Source organism: Ascaphus truei, chromosome 3 (assembly GCF_040206685.1).
Source record: "Ascaphus truei isolate aAscTru1 chromosome 3, aAscTru1.hap1, whole genome shotgun sequence".
Classification (NCBI taxonomy): domain Eukaryota; kingdom Metazoa; phylum Chordata; class Amphibia; order Anura; family Ascaphidae; genus Ascaphus; species Ascaphus truei.
The window spans coordinates 129,129,535-129,156,108 of record NC_134485.1 but is presented as its reverse complement, the minus strand read 5'-3'; the positions used below and the strand labels follow the sequence as shown (position 1 = coordinate 129,156,108).

At 46.2% G+C, this 26,574-nt stretch overlaps 1 protein-coding gene across 1 annotated transcript; it reads right to left on the bottom strand.

Annotated features, from left to right (window-relative positions):
• Positions 1-9,001: 9,001 nt before the first annotated feature.
• On the bottom strand, positions 9,002-26,377 carry LOC142490670 (uncharacterized). Its single transcript, XM_075593089.1, has 3 exons — positions 26,125-26,377; positions 10,464-10,541; positions 9,002-10,098 (listed from the first exon to the last, which is right to left on the bottom strand). The coding sequence occupies exons 1-3, from the start codon at positions 26,375-26,377 to the stop codon at positions 9,002-9,004; spliced, it is 1,428 nt and encodes a 475-aa protein (XP_075449204.1).
• Positions 26,378-26,574: the final 197 nt, after the last annotated feature.

The following is a 26,574-nucleotide window of genomic DNA, read 5'->3' as shown; positions in this document are numbered from 1 at the left end:
TTTAACCCAGCATAAGTTGCAGTTTGGCTGGCTGGAAACTGCAGTCTCAAACCCTCTCTCCTCCCCTACCCCTGGCTGTTTATTTTACTTCTAGTTTCACTTTAATTTTAGCCTGATTTCCTTTTGTCATTTGCTTTTTTTTGGGAGCTCTGTGTCTTACTTTAAGACCTTCAATATTGTGGTGTGGTTTCTTGTAAGAGAGAGAGTTAATAATAAGGGAAGAAAAGGGAAGATTACAGCAGGTTTTTAAAAGCTGTTTTTTTCATTCCCTCCCTTTGCAGAGAGTTAATTGGTTCTTAAAGGGACAGTTCCTCTCTGCTCCTCTCTCCTTAAGCACTACTTCCTCCCCTTACTTAGAGGCTTATATTGTCATGCCTGGGGGGAATAGGACTAGTGCAGCAACGGGGGCCACACCTGGACATCGGACCCCAAAAACTGTGGCCCCTAGGAGCAACATTCATAGTCACAGCCCTAGGCCTGGTACATCCAGTACCCTGGCCACACCTCCCCCGGCTCCTGTTGTCAGTTTAACCCCTGCAGTCCCAGTTCCAACATGGGCGCAGGTGGCAGCTGCAGGCATTGATCCCAGCAACAACAATGCTGGGGCCACGCCCTGTGTGAGCAGGAAGCTTGGGGTGAGATGCCCAATGTCACCTGGCCTTAGCATGGAAATTTATGTAAGGGCTGTGGCGGACGTTGTGGGTCCCTCTGCTGTGGTGGCGGCCAGCAAGATGTATGGGAGGGGCATTTTCTTCCTCCGTACGCTGGCTGCCACCCACACCCTGGTGCAGAAAGGCATCAATGTAGGGGGGACCTACATCCCTATAGAACCCATGGAGGGGTTAGGCACAAAGGTCATCCTTTCAAATGTGCCCTCCTTCATCCCAGACAGCCTCTTGCGGCCGCACCTGCAAACCCTGGGAGACATTAAGGGCCTCATGCAGTAAGCGTTGATAAGGGAATTATCGCCATTTTATAGCCAAAATTGGGTTTGAGATTCAGTAAGCGCCGATAAGTGCTTGATATCGCCAGGTTTCGGAGCCGATTATTTTGTTATGGCCAGTCGGCTGCCGATAAGCCTGTTTTCGCCACTGATCGCCACTTTTTTAAATCGGCTGGATTCAACAAAAAAAAACAGCTTATCGGGCCTGATCGGCACTACGAAATTGAGATGTTATGGCCAATTTCTCCCGCCAACTAAAGTTGGCAGTTTGGAGGGGAGAACGATCGCTAAGGCTGCCGCAACGGCACTTAGAAAAAAAAAACTTCTGTACATCAATGTAGTCAATGGAGCGGGGACGTATAACAGTATAGTACTGTTTACGTTTCATTGCTCACAATACAAACGTCATTTGCATTACAGTGTGGGGGCATTCCCTGCATTGTGTCACAGCTGACGTGTATTATTTGCATAACATTATACTTTTACATGTTTGCAGCATTTGCGGGTCACATTACTCATCATGTGATGATGTGCCAAGGGAAAATACTATACTCAACTCTTAAAGGAGAACCTCACATCATATCACACATTTTAATGAACTGAGCGACAATTATTTACATGATGTTACACATGTCACACATGTCACACATACACAGTATATTCATCTTCCTTTACATTACACAATGCTTGTAATGTGACACGCATCTTTAAACGTTCATGTACATCTGTCTTCTCATGTTTACATATAGTTTTGGGTCCTCCCTATTTTCATGACGTCACTTATTGGACGCTCAATCACATTGCATGTTTACATTGTAACCGTAGCATTACAAGCACTTCAACCTAACTTATACACACATGTACAGTAATTCAGCATTGGGACACCTTGTTAACTCATTCTATACCAACTATCCTCCTTACAGAAATGCATGCATATGCACACGACTATTCATTGTTGTCAACATGTCACAATAACATGCCTAATTACACATGTTACACAAAACTTTTCCCACGTCAATCTCAGACTTTTTGCCTAATTACATGACTGACTGTTGCGTTCACAAGTGTTACATGCATTGCACATTACACTATTTATTTGCAAGCAATGTTTCTACAAAGGTTCACGTCACATCATTGCCAAATATCATCATTCCCTGCAGAATACACACAACAAATACTTATAACAAGAACTGCACACAGCTTGCCACAGAAGTACTTTATTATGTTAATGTAACACCTTGCATTTTACTATGTCACCTGACATCATCACATACCTATTTAAAGGACGCCCATTACCTGATCATTCACAGCTACTCATTTCAAAATGTTGAGATTGTTTAGGAGACGGAGGAACATTCTTTTCTATGACATGCTTGATGATGAAGACAATCATATAGGGCAAGGGAGGGACACACCGAGGGACAGTGACAGTGACAGGGACAGTCACGCGGATACGACAGAGACAGGGAGAGGGACAGGAGATCAGAGGAGAAGACAGAGGAGACAAGTTGTGCCTCGTCCGCGTCTGTACAGGGAGAGAACCCTGTTAGATGGGATGAGTGAGGAGGAGATTGTAAGTCGCTATCGTTTGAGTTCAGCAGCAATCTTAGCTCTTTATCAGGAGATAAGGGGAGATTTAGATTTTTTCACAGCCAGAGGTCGTGCAGTCCCTGGGCTTGTTAAAATGCTGTGCTCATTACATTATCTTGCTTCCGCGTCATACCAGACAACTGTGGGCATAGTGGGCGGGGTCTCGCAATCTACATTCTCGCGGGCCTTGACCCAGTTTCTCTATGCACTCAATAGACGCGCTAGGAATTATATTCATTTTCCTACAGAGGCGACAGAGTGGCTGGAAGTCAGGACTGGCTTTTATAATATAGCAGGGATACCATGTGTGCTGGGTGCAATCGATTGCACACATGTTGCTTTGATTGCACCTAGTCAGAGTGAGCATGTTTACCGCAATCGTAAGCACTACCATTCACTCAATGTACAGGTGGTATGTGATGCCACGATGAGGATAATGCATGTGGTACCCAAATTCCCTGGTTCCAGTCACGATTCCTCCATCCTGAGGAACTCTTCAGTCTTCCATGCGTTCGAAGAGGGACATTTTGAACATGGTTGGCTGCTGGGTGAGTACACATTTACATGTTATAACACAAAACACATTTTTATTTAGGAATGTTGGCATTGTACAATTTGATCACTAATGTCAGCTTATGTGTGCTCCATTCATTATAGGTGACTCAGGATACGGAATTAGGCCGTGGCTCTTGACTCCGGTGCTAAACCCTCAAACTGAAGCAGAGGAGAGGTACAATGCAGCCCATATATCTACAAGATCTGTTATAGAGAGGACATTTGGCCTACTCAAGACCAGATTTAGGTGTCTGGACAGAACTGGTGGGGCTCTTCTATACAAGCCTCAAAAAGTGTCTGATATTATCCTTGCCTGTTGCATTTTGCACAATGTTGCACTCAGGCACAATGTACAATCAGACCTAGCTGAGCCTTTGGTAGACGAGCATCCCACCCATGTAGCTGCTGAAAATGAACAAACAGCCAGTGGTGGCCAGACACGCCAGAATCTCATCAATTCATTTTTTTCTTGTAAGTAAAAATATATATGTTCCAAGTTATACTTTTATACTTACATTATGTTATCTTAACAATAATGTTTTTTTATATACCCTTCTGGTAGGACACAGATGAATATGGGTTGCACACCTTTCTTTTCTCTGCTGTGTGCACAAAGGGATGTGGCACCGGTATGTTATTGTTGCACAGGTTATATAATCCCTCTTCAATTGTACTTTAGTTGTGTGTATGTGAATACAACTGGGGTAACAAAGCACTAATATTTTAGCATTGTGTTGTTCCTTATGCTAACACAATACACATATTATGCCCATACTCATTCATGCTTCTAGTATGCTTACATACAATGTTATTGGTGCAGTGTAACATGTACATCCATATGATGTGTACACCAGGCTGATTTACATTTTGAATGTCATGAAATATACATGGTGTTGCACATTTAACACCAAATACACACTTTGCTGTGTTGTTTACGGTACTGAAGATGGCATGTCAATGTTTGCAATTTATATATTGTTCCTTTGCATTATAGGTATATCTCCAGTATGACTGATCATGGTATGTATATTTGCTGACATCTCTCATAAGATGTGCCTACATCAATCTTCCTATAATTATTTGAAGTCAAAACCCAACATATTGGTTTAAACACAAATGTTACATATATGTACTTTCTGTATCATGTATATGCATTTAGCTACTCTTGAGCTTTCATGTGCATTGTATTAGAAAATGATTACTCCCATTTCATCACATTTTATGTATGTTTCCTTATAAATTCCATTAATGTAATATAGAGGTGTTTGGAGACAAGGGGATAACTGTACTTATTTCTTTACTTACGGGAGATCATTTATCACGGATGAAATTGACTGATCCTAAAACTCCATGCATGAATGCCTGCAATCACAACAATGCGTACTACATCTTATATTTAGCAATGTTGGTGTTTTGTAATGCTAGGAATTAATAGTCAACATTAATTTACATTTGTGACATGTGTATGTATAAGTCACACGTGTGTGGATGTGTCCTACATGTACCAAGTGTTAAACTGTTAACAGAGAAGACAAATTTGGCACTAATGTTACTGTCATTTAGCATTATAATTTACCAATATGACAATGTTGGTAATATTTTTGCAATATAAATCACGTCACTTCATCATTATCATGATGATAATTATCAAGTATTCTCACAATTGTAACGTCAATCACGTGCACATTAGCATAGACACACTTTGTAAGACAACTGTTTGTGTCTGTATCAATTTGTGTAGGATCCATGTATAACACCGACAAATGATAACACCAGCTTTATTATGGTAGCTTATATCATCATATTGACTATACTATGTATTTTTAGAACGTTTAATAAACACAGTAAACTATAGTTAGTTAGGTTAATGAAATATACACAGAAACGTACTTCATTACATGATGTTGATGTCATAATCAGAACATCATGCATTGTAGGGGACCACAACATCTGGCCAATAACATTATTTGCTACAGTCCCAAACCATTTTATCAACATACCCATGTAACAAGAGATTTTTAACAAGAAATGGCTAGTTGGTTGTAAGTGTCCTTTACATTTGGAGAAGGAGTGGCTCAGTGAGTAAAGACACACACTGGCACTGAGATTTTGAAGCAGGGGAGTCTGGTTCAATTCCCGGTGTCGGCTCCTTGTGACCTTGGGCAAGTCACTTTATCTCCCTGTGCCTCAGGCGGCAAAAAATAAATTGTAAGTTCCACGGGCCAGGGACCTCAGCCTGAAAAATGTGTCTGTAAAGCGCTGTGTACAACTAGCAGCGCTATACATGAACATGCTCATATTATAATTATTATTATTATTCTTATTGTTACATAGTTTCGACAGTCATACGTTCCATTACACAATAGAATTCACAAATGTGTTAGCAGAGTGGGAATGGTTGTTATATATAAAACACACCATGCCATAAAATGATAGTAGTCATTAAAGAACACTCAATAAAAATTCATGAGGCACTATTTTGCAACATCATTATGTTAATTAAGTGCTTATGCAATATAGGCATAAGGGTATCACATTTTTTATTGTTTGTTAATAAGCGCTGCAAGCAATATAAAATTAGTTCCATATGTAGTATAGTAGTCGGTGGCTCCTCCTCACAATCATCTCATATAAAGGTAGACTCTTCTGAAATCATACATTGATCCGATTGTATCTTCCCCGACATCTCTGAAATACAGCAAACACATGATGGTCAAATATGGCACCTTACTATATATGTATCCGTGACAACGCGTTACACAGCTCTATATGATTGTGTACATACACACGTCACTCACTTATATGTTAGAACTACAAGTGTACATCAGTATGTAATGTTTCTTTAAATTTGTAGCAGGCATAACTATGTATATGATGTGAACGTTGCCTGTATACTGAAAAATGTGCGCGCACATCTTAGTGTGCGCACGCACTTCACGCTTGGCTGCACTAACTGTTAGCGCATGCGCAAAACAAAGCGTACGTTGTGCGTTCAATACATCTTGAAAATACCATTAAACATAAAATCTTTATTTCAAATACAATGAATACGAAACTACATTCGTTCTAAACGAGTACATCTGTATTCTTTTTAAACAGACGTGTTTGGACAGAAAGGACGGCCGATAACACAATGCGCAAATGCAATACGTGTGACGTCATGTTAAACCAGCGTGAAACGCACGCTAACACTCCTCCCACTCAATTAACATTCGGCTAACGCCCAGTTGTCGCCTACAAACACTGAGCCGCAAACATGACACACTGCAGTTACCGTTACTATAACAAAACATGACAGCCAATAGGCTTTGAGGCGCGCACGTCGCTTGGGGGCGGGACTTACATCCGTAATCCTTTTTAAGGACGCCTTGGGCCATGACAAGGGTCCCACGTCATACGTGGTGGACCCGCTTTTAAATGTTGCATGATAACAAAACAGGTATGTGTTAGAGTTATGTTAAAATGTTGCTACTATGGTTAAAGGGATAGGAAAGTACGTATATTTATTCCGTCAGCAATGTGTACTACTCTTTCAGGTTATACTATATTGTATTCGGCAACAATTTCTTTGTGATCGCTACATGTTATGCAGTCTGCAATGTTACGCTGTATCCACGCATTGAAAGGGAAAATGGTGGTTAAAAAAAAAAAAAAAAAAAAAAAAACATTTAAACGCACAGTCAACGCATAACGGTTGTTATATTTACCATTCTTCTAGAATTAACTCTTCGTCTGGCTGCAACTGGTCGCTCCAGAAATGCAAGGCATTTTCATCCACGCTTGACCCACCCGCTGAATCCAGTATGACACACATCTCCTCCATGAAGCGCTCATAGGAATCGCCACTGCTTTCTTCAAACAATTGGTCGGGAGGTAGGTTCATTTCTTCTGGTTCCCATTCCAATGCATTTTCAGCTGAAAGGCTTGGTACATAATCATAGTACTTTTGTTGTTGTACAATGTGGGTTTCAGGAATGGAGGGTGCAGATATTGCAGCAGGTATCGATTCACACGGAACAGTAGTAGCGGATCCATTGCTATTGGCATTAGGAATAAATATGCCTTTCACAACAATATATGTGCCCTCTTTCAGGGTAAAATGCTTTTCCTTTGCAATCTTCCAGAAACCATAGGTGTGTTCTAGCTTATCCTGCACACGTTCAAAAAAGTCATTAGTTGATAAAGTGAATCTTATTGAGGAATTAAAATTCCGCGCATGCCTACGGTCTTGGTAATAAGGATATTTAGCTCGAATCAAATCATAGATTTGGCGTGTGCTTGCTTTGTGTCCGCGACTGTTTAAAATTGCTTCTGAAACCATGTACTTATACCCTAAAAGGGGATTCATATTGTTAACGAATTCATCAGCCATGTCAGAGTAGCACAAAAGATGTGTGCAGTTCTGTCTTCTTTGCTCATCAAAATGATTCTGCTCAATGGCTAACAAATTCCTGTGTTTCGTTTTCAAGGTCAACAAAAGTAACTACTTTTACTCCTTATTTCAAACGCCAATTGGATGTGTCCTTTTAATTGGGTTAAGTTTTGTGGTTAGTGATAGGCGAATGTGGGAAAAACATGTATCATTTTTTTATCTCGTTTGTGAAAATATTCCTACACTTATTTCAGTAACATTGAGTTTTCTATAAAAATAACAAAGAGCACTGTGTGAAAATAGTGCTTAGACAGCCATATCAGTAAATACACACACCTGCAAAATGAAATGTTTTTTTCCCACATACTTTTCTGTGTGTATTTGAAAGTCTGGTTAACTACCTGTCTGCATGAGTTTAAATACGTGTGTATCTATATATATATAAATATATCTCTCTCATAAAAAAATATATATATATATAAAGTGTATATTGTACTATATGTATAGTGTGTGTGTGTGTGTGTGTGTGTGTATATATATGTATATATATATATATATATATATATATATATATATATATATATATATATATATATATATATATATATATATATATATATATATATATAAGTATACATTACCGCATAGCAGCAAAAAGGGAGACAGCACTCAGGTGAATGAAAATAAATGTATTAAATACAGCACATATATATATATATATAATGTATCTTTTTTTTTTTTTTTTTATATTGCAGGAGTACACACAACATATTGATGGCAGTAAGTAGGCCTTGTATGAAACCTATTTAAATGGTGATAAACATGAGTGAATTAAGTCATAAACATTTGTTTGCACCCAATAATTTTAGAGGCTCACACTTAGTATAGTTGTCAAACATTAGGCCTGTATTATTAAAATAGTGTGTTTTCACAAGGAAGCATGAAGTGTATGTTTTTTGTAAATACATCTATACCAATTTAGATAGTACTATATATATACACACACACACACACACAGTGTGTGTGTCTGTGTGTGTGTGTGCATATATCAATACATACTACATATATTTTAGTATAAATTCAGAGATGTTCTTGAAACAAGAACACATAAATGATTAAAGGACAACATTACAATGGCCACCAAAGGTAAGTAATATTTAACACAAAATCCTGCTGTACACGTACAAGAAAGATGTTTGCAGTTAAATAGGTGCTTTTATAATTGCATGAAAATAATATGCACATGCAATGATTACATCAATTAACACACCCAAATGCAATGTTTTGCTGCAAAGTCAATGGCAGCTTCTCTAAACTTAGCAACTGGCTCCTGGTGGACCATTACTGAACAGACGATTTAAACATAAATATTTATAACACTATTCATTAATTAGGAGTGTTAACATTTCCAAAACTTCACGTGTACAAGAACATACTTGAAAGTTTGGAAACAACACAGTCTTCAGCATACATACAATAGTAATTAGATAATCTGAAGTCAACAAAACAAGGCCAAAGACATATTTTCTGAATTATAACATTTATTTATTTTTTTCCTTTTGCGAGCGAGTAACAGGCCTGCTTGTTGTCTCTTGAATTTTCCTTTTTCTTTTGCCACCAACTTTAGGCACAACAGAGCCACTTTGAGTGGCCTCTGGCACTTCACGGGCAGGGCTTGTGGCCAGTGACTGTTCACCTACGGGGCTTGTGGCCAGTGACTCACCTACAGGGCTTGTGGCCAGTGACTCACCTACAGGGCTTGTGGCCAGTGACTCACCTACAGGGCTTTTGGGCAGTGATTCACCTACAGGGCTTTTGGGCAGCGATTCACCTACAGGGCTTTTGGGCAGCGATTCACCTACAGGGCATTTGGGCAGCGATTCACCTACAGGGCTTTTGGGCAGCGATTCACCTACAGGGCTTTTGGCCAGTGACTCACCTACAGGGCTTTTGGGTAGTGACTGTTCACGGACAGGGCTTGTGCCCACTGACACATGTGAGCAAGTTGGTAGACACTGCACAAGTGATGGTTGGTCTGTTTCATGTGTGTCTTGTTTTGTTTTTGTCGCCTCCTTTGTAGGTGTCTGCTGCTGAATTTGTACAGATGGCAGCGGTAGGATGTCATCAGGAACCTGCACAGCAATGTCTGCTACTTGACCGGTAACATTTGGGCCTGGTGAATGAATATCAGATGAATGTGGTGAAAACTGACCTGCATGAACAGATCCTGGCTGGGAGGTGTTGAATTGTGGTACATTAGTCATTCTCCAGTAATTAGCTTGTGTTTGCTGAACAACTAATGCTTCGAATGAGGTGTTGATTTTTTGCAACTGTTTAGGCACTTCAATGAAGACTCTGTGGAGATGTGCCAATTGTGAAACTGTTTCTTCCTGCAGTGCAATCATCCTTTCCAGCACTGTCATCAGGTCAGAATGGCGACGATTTTCTGCTTCCACAATTTTTCCCTCAGAAGCTACAATTGCATCATATGTGGTATTTGCTGGACGTTTTGGCGGTAAAACAGTTTCAATTGGAACCTCTTCATGGTCACTTGCTTGTATTTGTGTGTCTATGGCGGCGGCGGCGGCGGCATCATCATCATCATCATCATCATCATCAAAATCCTCTTCATCATGTTCTACAAATAAATGTACACATTATTAAATGGCATGTTAATCTCTGCTGTGTTACTATGTAATTGTACTGTGTCATAAGTAACAACTAACATGTTTCCATACGTTTTATAACCTCACATTAAAAACTACCTTGACTTAAGAATAATGTTTGGACTCAGTATGAAATATGAGTGAATGAAAACTTGCTGTAAACTCACAACTCCTACATGATAGTTAACATCACTAACACAATACAAGTTGCCTTACACTTCATTTTCACTGACACTAAGTAATCCTATTTAAAGAAGATGTGCAAAACAAATAATGAACATGACAACATAACATATAGAAGAGCACATATTATATGGCCACCAACTGATACACTCACCTTCTAGGTGTGTTGAGCTGGCTGACCCAGGTGAAGACACTTGTTCAGTCTCAGGTGACACATGTCCTTCAGGGGCAACTATATATAACAATAACATAAGTTTTACATTTACATGTGTAAATATTGAACAAACAGTTATTGTATGTTCTGTATTTATGAGTACCTAACAGCATCATTTCCTTAACCCAAAATGTGTGTGTGAAAGTGAACATAAATAGTTGTAATAACAATGTGCATGCCTGTGTACTTAGAACTTTTGAGTTCCCTAACATAAAACATACTATGTTCCTGCAGTAATGCGTGAGGATAAATAGATAAAATTTGTACATAAAAATCATATGTTGTGTAGTGATATCAGTATCATAATGTACATAACTATCATGAGATGACCATTCACAATGGTTATCATGAAGGTGGTCATATTGCAAAAAGTGTTGTTTTTGGTAGAGGATATGTGTGGTACATTAATATAAGATGTGGCACACCTGAATGTGGCTGTGACTCAACAAGACAACACATGCAGTGTGTGATAATGTGTCGTTGATAGTAGTTCAACTATAGATATGAGTGAACTAATGTGTGACGTACGCTTTGATAAGTAATGAGTTGTTGGGGCATTTAGTAGCTAAAGTGAAGCTTTCAAATGAGTGTGATTAACTTCAGTTGTGCTAGTCAGGTTGTAAGAACGGTATTCACTTCCCCAAAAAGCCTAATCAGCCACACCTTTCAATTACTTGAAACAGGTGAAAATGGTGTGAACTAAGTTGACCCTAAAATGAGGCTGTAATTAGTGTGTGTGCTGAACCCCACCCCCTCTGTTGAAGTGTATGCTGTGATGAGATATTAATTGCAGCTGCTTTAACACAATGGTAGATGAGCTAAATAGTCGTGTGCAGTTTTTAAGTTATGAAAACAATGACATAAAATATGATACGTGTGCCTCATTATGCTGTCTGTATATGACTTAAAGCAAAAATGGACCTTTTCATAAACAACTATAGATGTGTTAGTGCAAGTGATGTTTGTAGGCCGTTGCATGCAATATATTTGATGCATGCTTAAAATAGGCAGTAATGTCATGTTTGTCGGAGTAAAATAAATAAAATACACAATAATATTATACATATTTCTGTTCTGTACCTGTAGCTACTAATAATTTCTCATTAACATGTGTTACACATGTGTACTACCCTGTTGTTCCCCATCTTCGCCCACCATCAATTGCTTCCACTGCAGCAATGCATTTTGGGAATTCACATGTAAATGAGCACGCAATGGCACGTGCTATATTAGTTACTGCTTTTAGTAGGACTACAACATATATGTCTATTTTGAGATATATATATATACAGAATCAGACATATACATATATAGATGCAGGTATGCTTATATTGTGAAGACAGTATAAAAAGCAGTGTAACTATGCAAAATAACTGTAAGCAACGACACGCCTAGTACAGTAATATTTCTCACCTGGTGGAAATTGTGAGGGGTAAATTCCTATATCACGGTCACCAGGTAAGCCTTCCACGACGACGGGAAGTAATTTTGCCCGAAGCAGCTCCTCCAATGGACTTAATATGAGACGTTGTGGTGTGGGCCCACCTCCAGTGCCAGTAGCATGCACGCGTTGGTGTTGTATTTTCTTTTTCAATTTGGACCTAATATCATCAAATCTCTTGTGACAATTCCGCTTGTCCCTCACATGATTCCCACACGCATTGACACCAATGACTATTGTGTCCCACATTTATTTTCTGCTTGCTGAACTTGTCCGCCCTTGAAAAACATATAAAATATATGAGGTAAATGATTAATAATAGAAGCACCAGTTTCCTACACTGCTAGCTGTTCCAAGAGATAGCAAACATGCTGTTTTATGTGTAATATGTGAAGCACATGAGCATTCACTACTAAACCTATACATGTAAGCAAGGTTGCATTCATATTGTATGCAGTTATGGCAAATTGACCGCCTGTGTTTAGTTGTCCTTGTAAGGCATGATAAAAAGCTGTGTTTCCAGACTAATTAACATAGAAAGATATTGTGAACCCATATTTGCATATGAACAAAACTCAGATGACCTAGGATCACATGTATTTGAATAATAAATGTAAAGGTACACTTACCTAGTAAATGTCCATATATACTGTCATAGTGCTCCAGAATGCCAGTGACAAGAGCTGTATTTTCCTGGTCATTGAAGCGAGGATTACGTGGCTTCTCCACACGTTTCTTCCGAGCAGGTTTAGGGTCAGAGCTTGGCTGGTGCTGACTGGACTCTCCTTCTTCCAATGGAAGAGCCTCCAAAAGCTGCCCACCAGCAAGCACGCCACCACCATCCACCCCATCAGCAACTGCGCCACCAGCAGCACTCACAGCACCAGCACTCCCACTCCTAGCACCAGCACTCCCACTCCTAGCAACAGCACTCCCACTCCCAGCACCAGCACTCCCACTCCTAGCACCAGCACTCCCACTCCTAGCAACAGCACTCCCACTCCCAGCACCAGCACTCCCACTCCCAGCAACAACACTCCCACTCACAGCAACAGCACTCCCACTCACAGCAACAGCACTCCCAGCAACAGCACTCCCACTCCCAGCAACAGCACTCCCACTCCCAGCACCAGCACTCCCACTCCCAGCAACACCACTCGGTGCACCAGCAACATCACTCCCCTGAACAGTACGTTCACTCCGACGCGTACTCGCACGAGTAGCACTCCCACTCCCACCAGCATCACTCTTCCCACACTTTGCGGGCATACTTCCAGCACTCACAAAAAACAGACAACTAATGTACAGCCAATCACACGAAACACTTCCACATATAAAACAAGACAAAGATGTAAACAAAACAACAATGGACAAAGCTCACCCAATACACAACAAGTCTCTCCGTCAATATGCAAATGTTCAATCAGCCAGCTCTGTGCGTCTCTCTCTCTCTCACTCCCAACAACACAGAGAATGATTAGCAGTACACGTTGCCTTTAAATATGGCGCGCAATCCAAAACATGCTTGTTTCGCCTGATTCAGCAAGATTTGTGATTGGGCAACCTATCAGCACCCTGCCACGCACGCCGATACACCTGTGTGTGATCGGCTAATCATCGTGAGAGTGGGCGGATTTGTTTTCGGGTTGATTTTGAATGTATTCGGCACTTACTGCATACGGAGAGGAAAAATCGCCATTAACATGACTAATCGGTAAGCTTGCCGATTTCACTTAATCGACGCTTACTGCATGAGGCCCTAAGTCTCCTATAACAAAATGATCTTTGGGCTGCAGGGATAGGGCACTGAGGCATGTGCTCTCATTTAGGCGGCAGGTACAGCTGCTGCTGCCGGGGAGCACAGAATCTGTGGAGGGGTCCTTTAGGGTGCCCTACGAGGGCATTCAATACACCGTGTTCTATGGCACGGAGGGGGTTAGGTGTTATTTGTGCAAGGAGCTGGGGCACACTCGTAGGAGTTGCCCCAAAGGGAATAGAACTCCCACTTCAGCTCCTGCACCCACCCCTCCCTCTGCCAAGACACCCGGTGCCGCTGTGCCCACCACAGTGGGGCCCTCGAGGGCCCAGGTCCCCCCAGCGACCGCAAGAGATGTCGCTGTCCCATCTCGAACAGTGACGTCTGCGCCCACCACAGCGGGGCCCTCAGGGGCCCAGGCCCCCCCTGGGACCGCAGGAGATGTTGCTGCCGCATCTCGAGCAGTGACATCTGCACCTCTCCCCGGGGAGCAGAGGGAGGGGGTCGCCCTGGAGCGTCCACCCTCTGTTGTCGCTGTCCCCCCCCGGGAGGAGACACCCTGTGCTGCTGCGCCCACAAAGGCGGGGCCCTCGGGGGCCCAGGTCCCCACTGGGACCGCAGGAGATGTCACTGCCCCGTCTTGAGCAGTGACATCTGCACCTCTCCCCGGGGAGCGGAGAGAGGGTGAGGGGGTCGCCCTGGAGAGGCCACCCTCTGTTGTCACTATCCCCCCCCCCGGGAGGAGACACCCTGTACTGCTGCACCCACCATGGCGGAGCCCTCAGGGGCCCAGGTCCCCCCTGGGACCACAGGAGATGTCGCTGCCCCATCTCGGGTGGTGACGTCTGCACTTCTCCCCAGGAAAAAGAGGGAGAAGAAAAGAGTTACCCTGAAGAAGTCACCCTCTGTTGTCGCTGTCTCCCCCCAGGAGCACCCTACCCCCAATATAAGCACCGTACAGGGTGCGGGGAAGCGGTGGGAGGCTCCCGCTGAAGAGGTAGCGGTACCCTTTTTTGGGGAATCAATCCCCAGGAAGAGGAAAGCAAAAACTAAGAACAAGAGGGTGATTGAGGAGGGCGAGGAGGGTGAACCGTATTACGTTCACCCTCAGAAGTCTCTGAAGCGGAATGCAACATCAATTCCGCACAGGGTGGCCCTGTTCGGCCCACAGGTTAGGATTAGCCAGTGTAAGCCGGACCCCATAAATATGCAGTCCCCCCCCTCGAAGATCTGGAGGGAATGCAGGAGGAGGTACCCGGCGTCCCTGGGGTGGAAGATCAAAGTGCTCAACAACATGAGGCTTTGCTCCTAGAAATGGACGTTGGGGAGCCTTCCAACACCCCTCCCAGTTGGAGAACATCCCCTGGGGACTTGTGTTTCGGTGAATCTGCCGCGCCGGACGCAGTTGTATTCGGGGACTCGGAGGTCGGCTGACCCCCGTGGTTGGGGGTTTGGAGGATGGAGCGGGGGAGGCGGGGGAGGCGGGTGTGGGTGAGGGTGTTTTAGCGAGCACTTCATTTTGCATCTGGGAGATGCCAGATGTGAGCTCTCCTGGTGAGGAGTTTTGGTTGGGCACTTTGTTGGAGGCGACTGCTGGGCTGGACCCTCCCTATGAGGTACTTGCTGAAAAGGGCCCTCCCGCGATTAATGCGAACGCCCGTGGCATCCCGTTTGTTCGCATGGTGGTAGAGGAGATCAGAAGGGCACTGTGTGCCTCGTTGGCCCCCGAGAACACTAGGGAGACCGCTACCTCCGCCATACCGCCACCAGCTACCCCTGAACATCCCACCCCGGGGTTGGATGTGGAGGATATAGTGGACCCCCTCGTGGAAACACCGAGGAGGGGACCCACTTTAAGGCTGAGAAAGGCCCCCGCAGGGAATGGCGGGGGTCTTCAATTTTTCAGTCAAGAGGAGCTCGGGGAGTTGGGGCTCAGTGAGGAGTCCTCTGGCACCGCAGAGGCGGTGGACACTTTGGCCCCCATTATCCCTGCCCAGGAGCTAGATGGTTTCCTGGAGGATACCCTCTGCAAACACGGAACCACGAAGGTGCAGTTGGCCCTTGGAAGGTGGAAGGATGCCTCGGTCATTCTCCACTCTCTCTTAGTATACATCAGGGCTAACCACAAGGCCAAAATCTCTGGGCCTATCCATCTTCGTGTCCTGAAATTTCATAAATTGATGCGAGACCACATAAAGGCTTCTTGGGGTGTAGCTCCCTGAGCGCCTGTGGAAAGCAAAACTCCTGATTACCAATGGCTTTGAGCATCGGTACACTTAACGTCAATGGCTGTAAGGACGGGTTTCGCAGATTCCAGGTACTCTCCTTTTTACAGAAGGGAAAGTATTCTGTGAGTTTCCTGCAGGAAACCCATACCACTCCAGAGGCTGAAGCCAGCTGGCATCTGGAGTGGCGAGGCAAGGTCTTCTTCAGCCACCTCACTTCGTCATCTAGTGGGGTGGTGACCCTGTTCTCTGACTCCTTTCAACCAGAGCTACTGCTTGCCAAAACTATTGTTCCAGGTCGCCTGTTGCATCTCAGGGTCCGGCACGAGGACTACACGTTTAATTTCTTGAACGTGTATGCTCCTGCCACCGGACCCCTGAGAAGGCAGTTCTTCGTCAGAATGTCTGAATACCTGGAGACAGTCGACGCGGATGAACACGTGGTGCTCGGAGGTGATTTCAACTGCACCCTCAAGGCTCTGAAAGACCGGAATGGCCCGGAGCCACACCCGTGTTCTGCGTCGGCCTTGCGGGAGGTCATCACCCGCTACTCCTTGGTAGACGTTTGGCGAGAACAACATCCCAAGGCATCCACTGAGTTCACCCATGTTAGGGTGTTTAGGGGTGAACGGATGTCCTGCTCCCGGATCGACAGGCTGTATATATCCAGCCACAGCCTGTCGCGAGCCCAGTCCAGTACCATTAGGCTGGCGCCGTTTTTGGACCACAATTGTGCATCCATGACGGTGGCGCTACTATCAGCAGCGCCCTCGGCCGCCTATTGGCACTTCAACAATACGTTGTTGGAAGACAAGGGGTTTGCAACATCGGTCTGAGACTTTTGGATGGCCTGGAGAGGTTGCAGATCATACTTTGCCACGTTAGAGCAGTGGTGGGACATGGGCAAGGTTCATCTGCGCCTCGTTTGTCAGGAGTACACCAAAGGTGCCAGCAAGAGGCACGATGCTGAGATCGAGGCCCTTAGGGAAGAGGTGCTCGTTCTCGAGAAGCGGCTGTCTGTGGCAGGAGACCAATACTTGCAGTGTGCGTACGTGGAGAGGAAGTGCGCTCTCCGGGACTTGGAAGATCGGAGAGCTCGGGGGCGTATGTGCGATCCCGCATCCACTTCCTTCGGGAGATGGGTCGCGGGTCGCGCCTCTTCTATGCGCTGGAGAAAAAGAGGGGAAACTGTAAACATATCACCTGCTTGCTAGCAGAAGACGGTACCCCTCTGACTGACCCGGAGAGCATCCGGGACAGAACCCGGAGATTCTACGTAGACCTTTTCTCTCCGGAGTCCATCCAGCCAGACGCATGCAGGGTCTTATGGGAGGGACTTCCCACGGTCGGTGAGGGTGGAAGGGAGAGGCTTGAGTTACCTTTGACTCTGGCCGAGCTCTCTGAAGCCCTCAGTCTCATGTCCCGCGGAAAAACGCCGGGGCTAGACGGGCTGACTGTGGAGTTCTTCCGGTTTTTCTGGGAGATGCTGGGACCTGATTTCACAGAGGTCCTGGCCGAAGCTCTGGAGACCGGTGAGATGCCCCTTTCGTGTCGGCGGGCAATACTATCTTTGCTGCCGAAGAAGGGGGATCTCCGTCAGATCTCTAACTTGCGACCGGTCTCACTGCTAAGCACGGACTATAAGATCGTAGCCAAAGCGCTCTCGTTGAGGCTCAAGTCAGTGCTGGCAGAGGTGATTCACCCCGACCAGTCCTATACTGTCCCGGGCCGGAGTATTCATGACAACATTTTTCTGATCCGGGACCTGCTACATCATGCGCAGAGGACTGGTCTGTCACTCGCCCTCCTGTCCCTAGATCAGGTGAAGGCGTTTGACAGGGTGGATCACCGTTACCTCATGCAGACCCTGCGGGAGTTTGGCTTCAGCCCACAAATTGTGGACTTTCTCCAGATGCTGTACACCTCTGCAGAGTGTCTGGTGAAGATCAATTGGTCCCTGACGGCACCTTTTGTGTTTGGTCAGGGAGTACGTCAAGGGTGCCCCCTGTCTGGGCAACTGTACGCGCTGGCCATTGAGCCCTTCCTCTGCCTACTGCGGGTAGTCCTGTCGGCTTATGCTGATGACGTGCTCCTCGTGGCCCAGGACCTAGATGATCTAGAGCGGGTGCAAGCGTGCCAAGAGGTCTACACCGCGGCCTCTTCTGCTCGGATCAACTGGTCCAAGTGCTCCGGAATTTTGGTGGGTCCCTTACAGGTGGACTCTTTGCCCCCCACGTTTCGTAATGTCTCGTGGGGGAGCGATACTCTCAAATATCTGGGAGTCTACCTGTCTACCTGTCTGCTGCGGAGAACCCGGCCCCAGAAAACTTCAGTGATCTTGAGGAACGAGTCATTGCTCGTCTGGGGTCTTGGGTGTATCTGTCGAGAATGCTTTCCCTCGGGGGAAGAACCCTGGTGATCAACCAGCTGGTGGCCAGTCAGCTATGGCACCGGCTGATAGCCATGGGTCTGACCCCCGAATTTATGAACAAGATCCAGAGGAGATTGATGGATTTTCTCTGGATGGGGAAGCATTAGGTCTCTGCGGGAGTTGCGTGCCTTCCTTTGGAGGAGGGTGGACAGGGAGTGGTGTGTGTCCACTGCCAGTTACACACTTTCCGCCTCCAATACCTGCAGAGATACCTATTCGCAGATCCGTCTCCGCAGTGGTGCCAGCTGGCAACCAGTTTCTTTCACTAGCTGCGCAATATGAGGTATGACCGGCAACTGTTTATCATCAGGCCCGAGGGTTTAGGTAGAGACCTCTCGGAGCTGCCGGCATACTACCGGGACTTACTTAAGGCCTGGAAACTGGTCTCCGCGACCAGGAAGGAACAGGCGGTGGGTGTTGATTTCCTCACCGAGCCCCTGCTGTATAATCCGGCAGTGGGGGCTCGGATGTTGGATTCACCCTCTATTTGCCGCCGGCTAATCCTGGCGCAGGTGACCAGAGTCGGGGATCTCCTGGACTTTGAGTGGCGAGACTGGGTTAGGGCAGAGGTGCTCGCGCCGCGTATGGGTCTGCGTACAGCCCGCGTCCCTCATCGTTTGATCCGGGAGAATAAAGATGCCATCCACCCCGACTCACGCAACTTCATTGAGGGGGTATTGCAGACCGGAGAGCCTTGTCAACCTATCAACTTCAGCTCTCCGGATCTTTGCGTGGAACCAAAGCCACGGCAACTCCCTCGGGCTCCTCTCTCCCCCAACCTCAGCAGGTTGGGGGATATGTCCCCGGCATGTTTCCGCGGCATGCCGAGGAAAGTCCTGTATTCTCTAGTGCTCCATATAGTGCACTACCTCGCCCTTGTCACCCGCCCTGATACTATCTGGAGGCGGGTATTTCTTGCGAACGAGGGCGAGAGACCCCGGTGGAAGGAACTCTATTCAGGTTTATCCCGTCCCGCCGGGGATTTGAGATGGAGGGTCCTCCACGGTGCACTGAGCACAGGAGAGTACTTGGCACACTTCACGGACGCCCCCGTCGCCTGTCCCTTTTGTGGCGAGCGGGAGTCCGTATATCACATTTATTTGAGTTGCGCCAGACTGCAGCCCCTGTTTTCCTTCTTGAAGAGCCTTCTCCTGCAGTTCTGGCTACACTTCTCCCTTCATCTTTTTATTTTTGGGTGCCCAGTGTCCCGGGACAATAAGCCTAGGGATCTCCTTGTCAACCTGCTCCTGGCATTGGCTAAGGTAGCCATTTGTAAAACCAGGAAGCAGTGTTTGGAGGGGGGGGTCCCGACAAACATCGTGGTCATGTTCCGGGCGCTGGTGCACTCCCGTATTCAGGCAGAGTACTCGTACGCCGAGTCTACTGGGACGGTTTCAGAGTTTGCCTCCCAGTGGGCGTTAGGCGGGGTGCTTTGCTCGGTATCCACCAATCAGGGTTCTTCAGATTTAACCCTTCTGTTTTAAGTGCACTTCATCAGTGCACTTGTTGGGTTCATTTAATTTTTGTTTGACTGGTTTATCTTTGTTCTACTTGGTAACAAGTAGAATTGCTGTTCAACTGAATTGGCCGGCTTCGCCGGCCAATCAGTTTCAAACCAGATCAAAATAGTCCCCTCATCTTTTTATTTTTGGGTGCCCAGTGTCCCGGAACGATAAGCCTAGGGATCTCCTGGTCAACCTGCTCCTGGCATTGGCTAAGGTAGCCATTTGTAAAACCAGGATGCAGGTTTTGGAGGGGGGGGGGAGTCCCAACAAACATCGTGGCCATGTTCCGGGCGCTGGTGCACTCCCGTATTCGGGCAGAGTACTCGTACGCCGAGTCTACTGGGACGGTTTCAGAGTTTGCCCCCCCTTGGGCGTTAGGCGGGGTGCTCTGCTCGGTATCCCCCATCGAGGGTTCTTTAGAGTTAACCCTTCTGCTTTAAGTGCACTTCAACAGTGCACTTGTTGGTCTTCTTTTGAATATTTGTTTGACTGGTTTTTCTTTGTTCTACTTGGCAACAAGTGGAATTGCTGTTCAACTGAATTGGCCGGCTTTGCCGGCCAATCAGTTTCAAACCAGATCAAAATAGACCCACCTCTCTCTCTACTCCTCCCCTCTCTGTCATTGGTGCACCTCCCTTTATAATCCCTGTCTGTCCACCTCTTCCTCGCTCTGCATAGTTCCTGTTTCCCTGTTTGTACCTGTCCTATGCTGTGCTCCCTCTGTGCTCCTGTGAATACCTGCTCCTGTGTTACTTTGTATTTCCCTGGCTTTGACCCCTGCTCTCCCTGGACTACTCTGCTCTCTGGTAACCCCTTGAACCCTGCTACGCATACGACTTTGCTGACCTCTGGCTCCCTAGGACCTGGCTTGCTCTCTGACGACTCTACCCTCTGGATCCCCTGAACATTGGCAAACGGACACGACTATTCTTACGGACACTCCCCAAGCGTTGCAAGTAGATACTAACAACTCTTCCAACAGGCCCAGCAACGCTATACCACACTCCGGGCTTGCTCCCACTGCTGTGGGTGTGTGGTATCATACCGTTCCCACCTCAGTACTGGGGTCTAGCTTGGTCTGCGGGCATACAGGCGTGACAGCAAGATGGCTGCTGCGTGGATGAGCTCAAGAGGAGAGACTCTACACACCCCCTGCAGCATCCCAACTACAATCTGGCCCCCCCGGAGGCAAAGTGCCGGCACCGGAGCAGCTCCCGAAGATGGGGAGTAAGAAATAATTAAAAGCTGCAAAGTGGAGCCTGCGGCCGTGGCTGTATGCCAGGGGATCCTGCATCCGGAGTGGTGCGAGGATGCCTGCGGTTGCTCTGGAGGGTGGAAGGTATGGGCGCACGGTGCTCGGCTGGTCCGGCTGCAAGGAAAGTCCCCTCAGTGTGCACGCTGACAGGGGAGAGCTGGCAGGAGTCTCACTCTGCATGTGAGTGCTGCAGGGGAGAGAAAGAGTGATCTCCAGTGGGCCCGCTCAGGGCTCTGCAGGAGGAGAGACCCCCCTCACGTGGTCACCGGTAAGCCTCTAACCCTTGGAGAGTGAGGCCACCCCCACCCCCCCCAGGAACAGAGACAGGAACCAGGGCTGAAACAGACAAGGGAGCTGGGCATAGACACTGCACACACAGGAGCTACAGGAAAGCTATGCAGAGCAAGCACTGAGAGGACAGAGTGGGGTTATATGGGAAGGGCCAATGGGAGTGAGGGGTGTAGCAGAGGCTTGAGTGGGTAATTGCAGGGATAGGTTCGTGAGAGCAGGGGAGGAGACAGGGAGGTAATCCAGGGTAATAGCCTGCAACTGACGGGGGGCAGAGCCAGTGCCTGGGGACGGCTGATAACTAGAGCGGGTGTGCGCGCCTTCTGTAAGATTGTTATGCCCGTGCACCGTGCGTCTACCAGGGCGTGAGGGGTGTATCGCAGAGGAGGTGTTTGGCAAGAGAGGCAGAAGGGAAGGAGAAGCGGAGGAGCCAGGTACGGTAAGGGCTGGGATGACGGAGGCACGACGAGGGGCGCGTGTTCCACGGCAAGTGACAGGAGATCGGGAGCGCGCACGCTCAATGAGGGAGCCGCAGGCGTGCCCTGAACGTGTGCCTGGGCGTGCAGACCGTGCCGTGGAGGAACGGCTCAGAGAGGAGGAGAGTGGGGACGTAGGGAAGAGGGACAGCTAGTTGCCGTGGGACCTGGGGTGACAGGGACACGCTGGGAAGCGAGAGTCCCCCGATCCATTACAATACTATGCTGAAGTAAGGCAGAAGATTAAACCTACTGCATCTAATAGCTATTGGTGACCTGACAATCTATTTGGAAGGGGAAGAATAAATAAATATATACAAGTATATGTGGATGGATAGGTAATGGGGATATATCCCCCGGGTGCTACCAAAACTTCTCCGTGTGGTGTAATCAGCGTGGGAATAATAGATAATTCAAACAAAATGGAAAGGATGAGTAATAGTCCATATATAGCTGTGTAGTGGCCCCAGAATGATGCTAATCCAGTCAGATGGCAGTGTCAATGGGGGATGGAATTCAGGCACAATACCTCAGAAAAAACACTATCAGCACAATCCTCTGACGTGTTTCATGCCGGAGGCACTTTGTCAAAGAGTGTCTGTGTAGTCTCCTGTCCCCTGCTAATATAGGGCGAATTATAATTGTTAATTGGAAACCGCGGCGTCCCGCTGTTGCCCCACCCACCTCCGACGTCACGTACTACGTCACAGACATGGGAGGTACCAACAGCCGACAACTCCTCTGTTCTCCGCCCATACATGTCCAGGGGCTGCCTCTCAGCCATCAGTGTGGATCACGGGCATTTCGATCTATCTCCACCCATATAATATAGACAGATATCATTATAAATAAAACTGATATCTTATAGATAAAGTCTGACGTGAATAATTGTGTAATGAAGGAAAAGGGGGAAGAGGGAGTATGGGGGGGGAGGGGGAAGGGGAGAGAAGATGGAGTGAAGGAGAGGAAAATAAAAATGATGGCAAATATCAGAAAACAGAGATATATATATATATATATATATATATATATATATATATATATATATATATATATATATATATATATATATATATATAAAAGTATACATTACCGCATAGCAGCAAAAAGGGAGACAGCACTCAGGTGAATGAAAATAAATGTATTAAATACAGCACATAACTCCAACGTTTCGATCCCACAGGGGGATCTTCCTCAGGGTGGTGCAACAGACACAGGACAGTGAGTGACTTATATACCCCAACACCCAAGTGACATAAACATCTCCACATCATCAGAAAGCATCATCATCGGGCGACAAAACAGCTGTGCATAATACAATTTAATTAGATCATGCTCCAACTCCATGTCTGTACTCCTATTGGGGAATCCAAGTCACATGATCAAACCCAAGCTGTCAGTGTCATTGCATGTAAACAAACTGATGCTGCATCAGCAGGCCCGGTTTTCAAGGCAACAACATGTGTGCTCAACTCTTTAAAGGCAGCAGACACCAGTGGTTGTCATGTGTACTGCACGTGTATAGATACACCACTGCAAATGTGTATGTGCTGTAGCAGTGATGAATTTACTTCTAAACAGCACCTAAGAATAACAGATACTGGCATGCGTATATCAGTAGAATCCTATGACAGATAGAACCCGCTGTAATCCCAGTCGGGTAACCCATAATAAACCTGTCGGCGTCACATGCTGCATGGATATACATAGGTTGCTAGTTAACCCCTAGTATACCAGTACTGCTAAAGGCACAAAGTGCGATCAAATAAAGGAACATGCTGTCTGTAGAACTACATAAATATACAATATACGGACCTGCAAAAATGTGGAATAAAGAACACCCAATACACAGTGAGGGTAAAGTGAAGAGAACCGGGAGGGGAAAATAAAATCAATGGAAGAAGCTGAACGACAAGAATATACAAGCTGTAGTAAAATATACTGTATAATAAATGCCTTTTAAACTAATCATTTTGAACTACGCTGATCCATGTATACATACAGTTGATGTTGAACAGTAATAATTACAAAAAATTACAAAAAACAACCCAAGTTCATGTCCTCATTCAGGCCTTTGGGGGCCATAGAATCCAGTCTGTGAATCATCCTCGCCTCAAGCTGGAGCAAAAGCCTGTGTCTATTTCCTCCCCTGGTTGGAGTATGGGCTTGTACAACGGGCATATATATATATATGGGAATATAGGCAAATATCAATATATATGTCAACGTTGACATATATATTGATATTTGCCTATATTCCTTTTTATATATGTAGCCCCTCGACCCCCCCCCCCAACCTCATACTGGGTACCCTAGGGTGTTTCATGGTCTATCTATATGTCTCTGTGTGGTGCATACCTGCTGGCAACAGGAGGGCCTGAGTCTCCCGCGATGACATGAGGGACAACAGGACAGGTTTTTGGGGTGAATGCCTTCGTTCTTCTTCAATGGTGCAGCGCCTCCATCTGTAGTAGGCCCCAGGGATACGGGGTGGAATCCCTACTGCAGAATCCCCTCCCAGGGATGAGAGATTCCAGCCTCCACACAATAGGTATTTTATAAATAGCAGCAGCTCTTTATTTAGCTTCCCTCAGCAGCATACAATCAGGTACAGGATTAGGCACAGACTGTACTCCCTCAGGATGTCCCTGCCTCCACTCTCGACCTAGGGCCATCCAGAGTGGGGCTAGCTCTTCCCTCACCCCCTAAGCAGGTTGAGAAGTATTTGGTCCACCTTACTATCAGCTCTACTCATGGGCTGCTAACTCTCTCAGACCAACTCTACACTTGTGTCACTAAATAGGAAGTGCACTGCTCTTTATGATTTCAGCAGGCACTGCCCCTGTGTCTCTTGATTGGACACAGGGTCAGGTGACCTACCTCCACCATTCAGGGCAAGTGCTTGAAGTGGGGGAAACCCATGATAACTCCTGGCAATCTGCCCTTACCAGGGATTACTGCACAGGAGGAGGATAGAAATATAGCCCATTTTCTTACAAGGGCTACACTCTCCCTCAGGTGGAATCCAATGGTCCCCACTTGGACCTAATTTGCTGGGCCATCATGCAGGTGAACAACCTGTGAACATACAAACATAAAATTAATATATTTTGCATCAAAGACTGTAACACCCAGATGGTGACATAACAGCGGGAAACTCCCGTCCATTACGATCCACAATTTTAACAAAGAAAGGTTGAACAGGCCCATTTTCCGACCTGTACACTATCTTGTGCATGAATATGTCCCTGCCTGTACTCCAAACCCTCATTAAGGAAGATATTTTGTCTTCCTTCAAATAAGCAGAGTGACCGAACTTAATACGTAGGTACTCAATGACAGCATCTCTGAGCCAGGTGTCTCTCTGATCCTCAATCACCTGCATGATCGGCTCTGGTACGTACGGGAACTCATACCCATGAGACTGTCTTTATCTCGCCACTATGGCTCTATCTGGTCGGCTTAATTTAGTAAGTTTCCGGTTCCCAGCCTTTCCTGGCAGTAACCAGTACTTAGGCTCCTCAGGCCCAATATCATCATATAAGATGGATGAACCTTTGGGTGTTATTACCTTCTGCATAATATCTCACCATCTATTGTCTAGTTCGTCAGCAACCTCCTGTGGAGAATATGTGCCTACATCCCACCAGTGGTCTACTGTGTCTTTCTTTATTAGCACAAACCTGGTACGGTCCATCCCTTCATCATACCCTGTGAATAACGGTGCCCACCATTTGTCTCGTTGCTCATATGAGGATGACACACTCATACATTCCTCTGAATCAGCTCTTGAGGACACACCAGATGTCTCTGCCTCAGTAGAGTGCGAGCCTTTACGCCTCCCTCTAATGACATTCTTGTATATTGTGGGATTCATTTTGGGTGCCTTGGGACTTACAGGACCTGCTTTTGCAGAAGACTGGAACCCTCGGGCCCTACCTCTAGGTACAGGATTAAACACAGTGGGGTTAGGTACAGGTATAACACTTGACATTGGTATTTCCCCATCAGAACCCTCATCACTTGAAATCCAATCCCGCCAATCAGTTGAAAACTTGGGCGTCTTACTCGGCTTACTCCCACTAGGACCCGGTGGCATAGAACGTGACGGAGCAGGAGCAGTGGCCGGGGCAATGGCGCTAGGGGCGGTGACCATAGGATCGCCATAGTCCATCATAGTGTCTCTGAGTCGGGCGATGCCACGACCGGTAGGTGCTCGCTTACTGTCTCTGGCTGGAGCGTGCCTGGCTCCTTGCTTAGCCACTTGGGCCTTAAATTTCTCGAACTCCTCCTCTAGCCCGGCTCTCTTCAGCGAGGCAATTAAGGCTTCCGGGATTCGGGTCCATGTCGACCCGGAAGTGACGCCATCGTTAGTCGTCGCGGAGTCTCCATCCGCCTCTTGGTCCCGCACCGGAAGTGCGTCGATAACCGGAAATGTATGGGTCAAGTGTATGGGTCTTTCTCCTGTATATGCCATTATTGAATTCTTGTGTTTGGGTCACTGAAGTACCTTTTATGTTCTTGGCTGTCATGTACTATATGTATAGTTTCATGCCTTTAGGTCTTTTTATTACAGTGCCCCGTACACTAGCATAGTACGCCTGATATATTCAACCACTTTCTGTTTATTCATTTCCTTTAGAAGTTTATTATATATTTTCTTCTATTGTTTTT

Bases quoted from the DNA above. Each gene is read 5' to 3' on its own strand.
- LOC142490670 (XM_075593089.1), bottom strand. From the start codon at position 26,377: ATGGCATATACAGGAGAAAGACCCATACACTTGACCCATACATTTCCG. The intron at 10,542-26,124 runs GTAAGCGAGCAC...TGTTATATATAG, and splicing joins GCACGCTCCAGCCAGAGACA to TTGCCCCTGAAGGACATGTG. The intron at 10,099-10,463 runs GTGAGTGTATCA...ATTTATTTGTAG, and splicing joins CAGCTCAACACACCTAGAAG to AACATGATGAAGAGGATTTT.